The sequence below is a fragment of the Piliocolobus tephrosceles genome, chromosome 3 (assembly GCF_002776525.5).
Source record: "Piliocolobus tephrosceles isolate RC106 chromosome 3, ASM277652v3, whole genome shotgun sequence".
Taxonomy (NCBI): Eukaryota; Metazoa; Chordata; class Mammalia; order Primates; family Cercopithecidae; genus Piliocolobus; species Piliocolobus tephrosceles.
The window spans coordinates 28,431,789-28,443,755 of NC_045436.1; the positions used below are offsets into that span (position 1 = coordinate 28,431,789).

An 11,967-nucleotide genomic window follows, 5' to 3' on the forward strand; every position below is an offset into this window, starting at 1 on the left:
AGAATTAGTCAATCTAATTGTAAAATGTTAATATTTTGAAATAGTATATTAAATGTATAGATTGAGTTTTAACATACTTTAAAGGAATATGATAGATTTCTATTTATTTCAGTCATTTTTAATTGCAATATAAAGAAAAATTTATTTCTGCTTCTGCGTGTTCACAGATATTTTACCTTTTTAATTGCTAATATTAATCGGTCATTTTTCCCATTCTCTCCTTGATTAGTTTTTGTTAGTACATATAAAATATATTAATTTCTGAATATTATTTTGTGCCCTTGACATTTCAAATTATTCTATGTTAACAGTAGGTTTACAGTTAATTTTCTAGTGTTACATATATTCTATTATATCATCTTTTTCCCTCTGTTTGCAATTTCTAATCTGCTAAAAATTTTCATCTTTTTTTGTTATATTGGTTAGTATTGTATTTTTAGTTCTGAAATATAATGTTGATAATAGGCCTTGACCTGGAGAATTTGTTCACTTTCAGATTTTCAGAATACTTGCTTCTAGAATTTGTTTGCTATTTAAATCCCTTCAGGATTTATCTTTTGTCTTTGATTTAAAATTTGGTATCTACAAAAAGGCTATTTCTTCTTAAATCAATAATAGTTAAATAAATCCAACCATTAATTGAATAGCTCAAGGAAAATATAGGAGTCAAAGGCTAAAATGCTTCCAAATGTTTATTTAGAGATAATTTGAAGACCATAAAAGCAAAACACAACTTTGACTTTATTTTCTCTAATTTGCACATACCCCAAAACATGCAAACCAAAATGTAAACTTTTTTAAAAATAGCAAATCTAGATAAATTTCTAAACATATATTACAGTCTATTTTATGTATATTAAATAGTCCGGTAAGCAATAATTACTCATGCAGTTTTAATGTGTCTGGAGAAATTGTAAAGGGTAATTGGAAAATAATAATACATTAACTAGTATTGATCATGTGTGTAACCTTTACTACATGGTTATTAAAATTATGTGTATTGGCCAGGCATGGTGGCTCACGCCTGTAATCCCTGCACTTTGGGAGGCTGAGGCGCGCGGATCACGAGGTCAGGGGATCTAGACCATCCTGGCTAACATGGTGAAACCCCATCTCTACTAACAACACAAAAAATTAGCCAGACGTGGTGGCACGTGCCTGTGGTCCCAGCTACTTGGGATGGTGAGGCAGGAGAATCACTTGAACCCAGAAGGTGGAGGTTGCAGTGAGCCGAGATTGCACCACTGCATGCCAGCCTGGGCGACAGAGTGGGACTCTGTCTCAAGAAAAAAAAAAAAACAACAACGTGTATTTTACCTATAATTAAATGTTAAGAAGCATTTTCTAAAACTTTATCAGAAGGAAGAAAATGTTACCTAAATATTCATTTCAGGTAAAAACAAAAGTTAAAACAATTTATGTTCCCCACTTGCAAAGTTGATACAGTTTTTCTGTATCAGCTGTCAAATGAACCCTATTAGAAATTAAATATACATGTCAGGATCCTAACTCCATGTAGCTCTATACATTCACTGGACTTGAGTTTTTCACAGTCTTTAGCTAAGGAACTCGATGCCTGTTGTTTTGCATTTCCATCTCCAGGTACATTTTCCACTCCTCTGTACCTTGCCCTCCATCCTGAAAGGCTAGCTAATATGGTTTCTGGTTAGTTTGGAAAATGAGAGGCCTGACTGGAGGTTGCAAGGAGTGGGACCAGAGTACTAGCCCCCACAATCGGCTGCTTGTCTGTTCATTTGTAGGAGAGCGGTGGTTTCCTCAGATCAGAGTTCACAGATCCTCAAGAAGCATACATTTGCAAATAGCTCCTTTCTTCCAGGACCAGCAGCGGTAACAGCTTCATTGTTACTCTCCTCATATTACTGCATTATCCTTTGTGGTCAGTTGACACTTATCTGCAAATAGTCACTTTATTGTGACCTTCTTGATTTATTCCAATTAGAATTTGCCCTTTCCTTCTGGGATCTAGACCAATATGAACTCTCTCTTCAAATGAAAGCCTAACATAACAAAAATGTAATTTAGTAGCTGAAGCCGGGATGTAGCTACATCCATCCCTTCTTCCATCTTTGAAGAGGTTCCGGAAACACTCTTTGAAAGTCAGGGCATAGGAACAATAGGAACATAAGCACCCTTCTGCTTGACAGTAGTTTACCTTAAGGATAGAGACCATTTATTTTCTCTCTATTTCCTTCATAGTGTTTTACGCAGTGTATACACGTAGTAGATTGTGAATAATTATTGAATTTGGACATATGGTATCTAGAATCCAACTCATGCAAAACCTGTTTCTTCATAAAACTTTTTTTTTAAGTTACTATTTCTGTCTTACATGTATAAAATGAACGCGTTGGTAATATTTTTTTATTAATTAATAGATTGTTTCTCTTGAGACAGATTCTCACTCTCTTGCCCAGGCTGGAGTGTGGGGGCTTCATCTTGGCTCACTGCAACTTCTGCCACCCGGGTTCAAGTGATTCTCCCAACGCAGCCTCCCAAGTAGCTGAGACTACAGGTGCACGCCACCACATCTGGCTAATTTTTGTATTTTTAGCAGAGACAGGTTTTCACATGTTGGCCAGGCTGGTCTTGAATGCCTGGCCTCAAGTGATCCATCCACCTTAGCATCCCAATGTGCTGGGATTAAAGGTGTGAGCCACTGCTCCTGGCCTTGCTTTTGCCTTTGTTTCATCTTACTTTTCTATTTCTACTTCTGTACTTTATAAACATTTTCTCATCTTCTAATTGCTTACTCTGTTTCTTCTATGCCAGCTCTGACCCATTTATCAACTCCTGCATAAAACACACATTAATCAGAAAAATGAGTGACTTTAGGGAAACTACTCTTTTCAGATTATTTTTTCAATCCCAAATTAGGAAGAACAACCAGTTTTATAAAATGCCACCTTAAGACATAGTTGTCAGTTTTGTATCCTAAGCTCTTAATCTCCTCAAAAAGAGTTAGAGGGCTTTAATATTTGAAATACAATCTATAATATATATGATGTATACAGATTTTAGCTGGGCATAGTGGTTGATTTCTATAATCTCAGCACACTGGGAGGCCAAAGTGGGAGGATCCTTTGAATCCAGGAGTTCAAGGCTAGCCTTGACAACACAGCAAGATCCATCTCTACAAAAAATATGAAAATTAGCAAGGCATGCTGGTATATGCCTATAGTCCCAGCTACTCAGGAGTCTGAGGCAGGGATTCCCTTGAGCCCAGGAGTCAGAGGCTGCAGTTACCTAAGATCAGGCCACTGCACTCCAGCCTGGGCAACAGAGTGAAACTTTGTCTCAAAAAAAAAATAAGTAAATAAAAATTTAAATTTAAAAATCTGATTTTGCCATATGTCCCAATTACTCACTAAAAGTGATAGACCTTTATACTGCAATGCTATCCAGTTAAGCAATTGGACACTTTGAATGTACTATAATTAAATTATGTATTTAAGTTTTGATTTTGCCAAGTACAATTAGACTCCCTATGTATCAGAATAAACAGAACACTGAAAGAAAATAAGGACTTCCATATTCAGAAGCACATTCTACTTTTTTAAGGAAAAAAATCTAAAAGTGGAATGTAGGAAAGAAGTAATATAGCTAAAACATTTAATGTAGAATTTCTATAATGTACTTATTCACATAGGAGAATAGCCTGTGGTTTATTTTAGCTTCTTCAACCTCTGCTTTGGAAACAGAAAACTTCAAAGTGCTATCATTTCTCAAACACATCTAAGCATTAAGACCATTCAGAAACTATCCTTGCTCTTGTAATAAATCTTTACTAAATGTGGCGGTTCTAGTTCTCTCTGCTTCCCCTCTCACAAACATGAATGTGACCATGCTTTATAAACAGGCATGTTTTACTGAACTATTTATGTGATGATGTTCAGATAAAAACTAAATCCTCTGGTACTTGAGTAGGAAGGGCATTCCATCTTTTCTTACAAGGGTTGGTGTGGGATAATATGAAAAACTAAATATAAATTCCTTTATGCTCATTTATTCATAAACAAATGAATGATAGCTCATGTCAGATTTATGGTTTATGTCCATGAAAATACTGTGTCAGCTATAACATAATGGAAGATGTCATTGAAACAGCATATTGTGAGCGGGTTTACTTATTATTTATGTGTAGGGGAAGAATTATGATAACAGTATCTTATATGTTCAGCATTTCTTACCTTTCAGTTAGAAACATAACATAATCCAATTAGAAAAAAAAGAAAAGCTAGATATTAATAATCCTACCCACACTTATTTATAAAACACTAACCACTTAATCATATGTTTTGGATTTAAGCCTTCACAAGTAGAATTCTTGTAATACAAATTCTTATAGCTGTTCAAATTCAGTGGTTCTGGAATTTTTTTTTTCCCAAAGAATATGACTTTAATAATTGGGACATTGGAACAACTTTCAAAATGCTTTTGTTTTAGATGTGAATTGCAGCGCAGTTGGTTTTTATAACAGGCTAGAGTGTCTGGCTTAACCCATTCCTCAAATACACCCAATCACCACTCACTACTTTTCATTTGCAACAATTAATATGCATGCGAAGGCTTGTTTTGAAATCTGAGGTGCTGTAGATGATGGGGTTTGAGGAGGAAGATCATGTAGGAATGGAGAAGGAGCATTTGGTCCTTTCCCAGCTATTTGTGGGAAATTGAGCCTCAGTGGTTAAACATTGAAAGTCAGTACTAAGAACTGTTGAGATGAGAAGTTCCAAGGACTCTGGAGACAGCCAGTGCTATGTTAAGCCAGGAGACAGAATACTTGTCATTCTGCAAATCTTACAGTGTTCTTGACTTATGAGCTTTAATGTATCTGGGACCATATGAGGACATTGCTCTTGGTGGTGACCATGATGAATTTACACACGGAATTGCTTGCAATCATGAGATTTCTTCAGTAGCATCTCAGGTGACTAATTTGAAAAGAGGATAGGAGCCTTGTAACATGCAAGTGGTCCGGTGACAATGCCTGGGGAATACTGTTTTATGAGACTGTGTGACCAGGGACTGAGTCAAGGACTTGGGAAACCATTCATTACTCAATTGCAAGAATTGCTGCCTCGCTTTTGAGGATGTGGAGACCTTCAAGCACTGACTCTATCAGGCTTTGTGGTTTTCAACCGTGGATCCCTAAATACTGTTCTCTTCCTTCCTCTGCCAAATAACTTCCCTTACAAGTCTCCTGAATTGCCGTGACATAAACGCTAACTGCAGCTCTCCATATCCTTTGATATCCAGGTCCTAAAGTAAGCCAGAATGTTTTCTGTGACTTTTAGCAAAAATTCTTGGGTAAGCCAAGGATATATTTCAAATCCCATCATCTGTGCCCAGCTCAGGTTCTCCTAGCATGCCATAGCCTACTGCTCCATGTTCTCAGTAAGTACTGAAGCAGTGCCGCTAATGAAGGTGGAGGTAGAGTGAGCTAGGCTGTCTTTATTTTTAACAATGTGAGATATTTGGTGATAAACCAGTATGTGGACTGGAGATAGACACTGTTGGTACAAGTGAGAGAAATAACAAAAACATGTATTTTTATTGTCAATGTTATCTCTTTAATATATACGAATGGAAAATTATAGCCACACTTGAGTAACACTGTTTTTAACATTGTGAGAATATTATCTGCACAGAAAAATTGATAATAAGTTTGTGTTGTTTTTCTCATCCTTGGGGTATAATAATCTGTTGTCCCACAGAAAAAGTTTTATGTGATTAATAATTGGAAAAAAATGCTACTCAAGGTGTAAAGGACTGGCAATTTCTATTTACTGAGAATCTACTGCATGCCTGGTAATATACATGCATTTACTGTCATCCTCAGAGCAAGGTAGTACTTTTATCCTCTTCCTGTTGATGAGGAAATTGGAACTCGTGGAAGTCAAGGACTTTACATAAGGTCACATTTATGCAAGGTCTATTCTTTTGAAAATCTGGACCATGAAAATAAGTTAGCTTGGAATGAAAGCCCCTACTTCATCCAAAACAAGTCTCTTCATATGAATCATTTCAGGATCTTAGCTTAAATCATAAAAGCAGTAATTAAAGTTGAGCCTTTTTATGAACTTTGTAATAAACTACATTGATTAGACATTCAGAAAGAGAAAATGATTTGGAAAGAAAAAATTACTATAACTCTTTTCACCAAATTTGACAATCCATACAATGCTATGCTGAGAGCCCACACTTTTCTACTGGCATTAATTTCTTAGAAAAAGCAGTAATTTTGAGAGTCAATTTTAACTCTCTTATTTCTCAGTCTGCAACTTTCTGTACACATTCTGACAAATACTAGACAAACTATGTTAGGCCTAATACTGTGCAGGATTTTTATTATACTAAGCAGGCATGAAAGTTGAGAGCCTCGTAAATATTAATCAGAGACTAATGAACAGTGGGAGACTTCTGAATATCAATCTGTACTAGGGGAAATTTTGAATTAGAGACATCACTTCCTAACCAATAAATCAGTGGTGAAAAATTGCAGGCGTTCTCATGCATCTGCTTATGTAGCTACATCTCCAGTCCTAAAGGAGTGTAGAATGCATATGCCAAAATAGATGTAATTTTATCACCCCACACAGATCTTCTGCATTTTTAACTGGACCATTTTTTAAAATTTTTAATTACTTCCAAAAGTAGCTAGATTGTATCACAGAAAACTTGAGTACATTCGGTAGTATCAAAGTTAAAATTGTTCAGGAGTAAAGAGAGCTTATCTCGTTCTTCCTCATTAGCATTCGAAAATCTAGCCCAAAGGGACTAGAAGACTCAAGGTTAGGAGGAGAGCTGAAATGTCAAAGCTTGATTGGCTCATTGCTTTTGTTCAGTGAGCCTAGTACTGCTTTTCCTCTGAGCTCATGTACAATTTATAACAGAAAGATATTTTTCAACATAATTCATAATTTTGCAAAGAATACAAATATATTTACACACCTATACATCCTTAATGGTTGTCCATTAATAGAAAAATATTATATTTTTGTTTATAGTAAATGGAGTTAATTATTTTTTCAGACAAATCTGAGATTACATAGTGATACTTATGATGTTTATGATTCTTTGATGCAAAGACACAAAAATATGGGACTCAGTTGACAGTTTGAAGCTTTTTAATCCCTTATTACTCAGATAGAATTTTAAAACTACACTATGTTTATACACCAGGCATTAATATTTTAGTGAAAATATGTATAAATAGTTATCAACAGTATGAATGTTTCTTCATACCATCATAATCAAGACTGAAAATTTATCCTGAATGGGTATGGTATGAGCTGGGTTTACAGAAAGTACACAAACACATTTATTAAGGATACAGAAAAAGATAAAGAGTTAGCAAATAAGCTACAAGTAGTGGGCATCATTCAGAGATACACTCAAAATATTATTTTCAAGTATATTGCTTTATGCCATTTCGAATACAAGGAACAAGAAATAGTTATGAAACTAGGTAATAGTATAGCAGAATGCTATAATCAAGCTTTATTCACTAGCCCTGTTTCACTTTTTTATCACTCAAAATGTCTAGACTCATTGGAGACAGGGAGAGTTATGTTGATCTGCAATATGTTCCCAGTGTCTTGCATGTAGTAGTTGTTTAACAAATATTTATGAAAGCTTTATAAAGGAGTAACTATACATTGCGAATTTTCTTTCACATAAAAGAATTTGTACTCTCTCTAATGATAGCAAATAGTCTCCTCATAAATTTTAAATATAGTTAAAATTATAATATGGTTTGTCAACTATATTTAATGTAAGAAGAATGGAAGCAATTACAATTTTATGTCTATTTTCATAAAACATCTGTGCTTAGGAACTCCCTTTCTTTTGCAATTGCAAAGCAGGACTGATTTTGAGAATATTTACTTTATTTTTCTATGATATTTAATATATGTTTATTTATATTTTTGAGCTTGCTAAAGGCTTACATTTGAAATTCTAAAGAGATATTACTCTGCACCATATTTTGTACTATGTGTGGTAATGGTCATTTTTTTACATAAATAAAACTATGTGTGATAATTAGCATAAAGATAATTGCACAGGTGATGATAACATAATTGGCTCTCTTCAGAGTTTTTGTTTTGCTTTATCTTAATACTCATAATAAGATAATTTCATTATATTACTTATGAACACAGTGAATGGAAAAATATTTCTCTTTTTTATGAGCTTTTAGAACTATTAGGAGGTGACAATCAATATTATTAATGCAAACATAAATAAAAGTCCTTTACAATTCTATTGGCCAATATCTACTTTGGATATAATTTTATTTAATAGTTTCTATCTCATTGTATCTTGTTTAACTTATCTTTGCTAGAAAGTTGCTTGTGTTCTAGGTGAGTTTAAAAATATATTCATACTTGCCACAGGTATCTCTGATAATTCTCAAGCAATATTTAGCAAATACGCTTTGAAAAGTTCTGAACTAATTTAAGGTCAACAAAACAAACAAACAAAAACTGTTTAATTGGCTTCAATATAAAAATAAAGTTCTTTATTCAATATAGGATAACAAATAAAATGCAGGCATATCATTAAAAATCACAATATAGATATGGAAAGGTTGAAAAATGTTCTACCTGAGTTTATCTAAATAATGATGAGTGTCAGATTTATTTAATGGTCACAAAACAATATAAGAAGTAATTGAAATGAGTGAAACCAATATATGTTCAAGTCTTTTACTCTTGCTGGATTTGGCAATAGTTAACCAAGCTTATTTAATATCAGATGGTTTAGAGACATACAGAATAATGTATACTTCTTCTTTCCCTCCATGTTAAAAGCAAAATTTGTTGCTGCAATTAACTAGATGTATTGTTTTTAATTATTTTTCTTTCTACAGCATGAGTTATGATGATTTGGATGTAACAAAAGAATGACCTAGAGAAAGAAGGAGAGTGGCACAATCTACAGATTAATTCTAGCACAAGTGTAACACAAATTGCTGCCTTGCCTGACAATTAGAGCCTGGGCTTGTGATGGACCCTTCCACCTGTATCTATGGCTAAAAACTCCATTGTTTCCAGTCTAACTCTGATTTTCATTTTTTTCAGGTTTGGATTTGTTCTTCATAAAGATGAAGCTGCATTACAAAAAATTGATCTTGAAACCATGTCATACATCAAGACAATTAACTTGAAGGACTATAAGTGCGTTCCTCAGTCACTGGCATATACACACTTGGGAGGCTACTACTTCATTGGCTGCAAACCTGACAGCACCGGAGCAGTTTCCCCACAGGTCATGGTAGACGGTGTAACTGACTCAGTGATTGGGTTCAATAGTGATGTGACAGGCACTCCATATGTTTCTCCAGATGGCCACTACCTTGTCAGCATTAATGATGTGAAAGGTCTTGTAAGGGTTCAGTACATTACCATCAGAGGAGAAATACAGGAGGCTTTTGATATTCACACAAATCTGCACATATCTGATCTGGCATTTCAACCATCCTTTACTGAAGCCCACCAATATAACATCTACGGTAGTTCAAGCACACAAACTGATGTGCTCTTTGTGGAGCTCTCTTCTGGGAAGGTCAAGATGATAAAGAGTCTCAAGGAACCACTCAAGGCAGAAGAATGGCCTTGGAACCAGAAAAACAGGCAAATCCAGGACAGTGGCTTGTTTGGTCAATACCTGATGACACCTTCCAAGGACTCTCTCTTCATCCTAGATGGACGACTCAATAAATTAAACTGTGAGATCACTGAAGTTGAGAAAGGAAATACAGTCATTTGGGTTGGAGATGCCTAAAAACCCTATGATACAATTATTGGATGAAGCGTTTTACAATACATTGCACTTAATCCATTGTTTAAATTTACAACTTAACTTTCCAAGTTTATATCCTAGTCAGACAAAATTTAATTGGTTGGCCCAAATAAAATAAGTTGTTTTTGACTAAGACATACACAATTAAGAATAGTGGTTAATTAGAAATACTTAGCACACTATTGAATGAGAAATCACATCAGTCACAAGAATCAAATGTGTAAATTATGCTTTAAACAATAAAGTAGGGTTTAAATCATTTAAAAAACTAAACTGCAGGGAATTTCAGATGACGTAAGCATTATTTCATTTTGACGGTAGTTTATTTTTTTCTCTGTCCTTTTGGTATGATTAAACCAGAAATAAAAGGTGTTGTGGAACCTTAAAATTCTTAATTCAAAATATTTGGTCCTGTCCACTGTTTATAATATTTTGTGCCTTGAAGGGAATGTCACAGGAGGAAAAGGAAGACTAAAACCTGCATACTAAATGCCCTCATAACTATAAATCTCTTGTTGTTAAAAAACATCTCTTGCGCCAAAACCTGCCTTCAGTCTTTTGTTTAACCCTCAGTGAACTATCAATTGAAGGCATAAGTTGGCCTTAGCTTGTACACAGGTGTCAACCTCTATTTGACATTTACTGTATAATCTGCAGCATGCTATAGAAAGTGGGAAGGAAGGGAGGAAAATAATTACAGTCAAAATATTTGCAATCTATCTACTCATTTTGCTTTCAATCACTAGAGCGCATAATATTTTTAATGCAAGTTTGTCTGGGATGTCAACTGCCTGCAGATGTTTATTACTAGCAGGACAGATTATTTATTAATAGATTGTTTCTTTTCATATAGTCCAATGGTTCATCATCAGAAACTTTGGGTTGTAAAAAAGGAAACATTACTTTTGTCTGCTAAAGTAAACCATATATAGGGAAATTAACACCTAGGAAAAGAAAACTGGCAAGAGAATTGATGAGGTATTAGTGGCTTAGAAGAATTAGTAATATAAGTTGGGAATAAAGGGGTAGCCCCACAGTGGTAATTAAAGATGTAGTTCTCCATTGTTTTTGCTATTTAAATATAATGTATCAAAAACCTTTATTCCAAATAATTTCCCCAAATGGTTTATTTTATTCATCTCCAATGTAATCCTAAAAGCACCTTCTCACTATGTGCTGTAGTTTGAAACCTAACTAATCCTCCTACTTGAGACACTGTAGAGAAGTAAAAATTGTTGCTTCTCTTTTGTTTTAAGAGGAAATGAGAAGGCCAGCAGAAGTAGATTAAAACTAGAGAGCTGGTTTATTAAAATAAGCAGATAATTATCCAGGCTTAAAGTAATAGTTTACATGTTTTGAAAATCATTGTACTTATTTTTGTTTTTATTGTTGCAAAAAAATGTTAATGGGCTGTTGAAATGACCTCCACTTACTTAAGGTAATCCAGTAAGATCTTTTTTAAATATACAAATTTTACTCAAGTTTAAATTGTGTAAAACTGCTTAGAAACCTGAAATTTTATAGTGTGTAATATCTTACGTGTATATAGCATCCTGAGCTGTGTGATACAGTAGATTTCTTCTTAGCAGAAACATTATGCGAGGTGGATTTAATAAACCACAAAAATCAGCTTATGTTTCTACTTATTGAATCTGCTTTACTTTTTAGTAATTTTCTTCCTTGTGAACATGAACCATATAAAGTGTCTGTGACTTAATGATTTCATGTAAGTCTTTTGCATACATCCTTCTTTTGTAACTTACACCATGTGGATGCTCTGTCTGTAGACATTGCTTGATAAAAGGAGAATAAACCTCTTACATTTTAACCCTTGAGAGTTCAGTCAATGATTTAATATGCATACCATTTTTTAAAAATTCCTCCCAATGCTTCAGATATAGTGTGGTGCTCTGCATTATTCTGAAAGTGATGAAATCAGGTGAAGGTAAAGTAAACTAAGATCAATCAAGGAAAGAGAAGTTCGTTTGTCTTTTTATATAAAATCTAATTGGATATCCCTTGATTATTCAATATTTGCAGCAAGGCATATATTCTTTACATGATGTCTCTTTTTATAGAATACCTTCTTTTCTTGTGTATTCAATGAAAATATTGGACTGGAATATCAAAATTATACTCAAA

The 11,967-nt window shown here is 34.2% G+C and overlaps 1 protein-coding gene across 3 annotated transcripts in view; it reads left to right on the top strand.

Annotated features, from left to right (window-relative positions):
- FSTL5 (follistatin like 5) overlaps positions 1 to 11,653 on the top strand; it is a 1,059,117-nt gene extending 1,047,464 nt beyond the window's left edge. For all 3 annotated transcript variants that reach the window (XM_031935303.1, XM_031935304.1, XM_031935305.1), the window contains one exon: positions 9,105 to 11,653. In XM_031935303.1, coding sequence (XP_031791163.1) covers positions 9,105 to 9,807 — 703 coding nt within the window. In that variant the 3' untranslated portion in view covers positions 9,808 to 11,653. The remainder of the gene's footprint in view (positions 1 to 9,104) is intronic.
- The last annotated feature ends 314 nt before the right edge of the window (positions 11,654 to 11,967 follow it).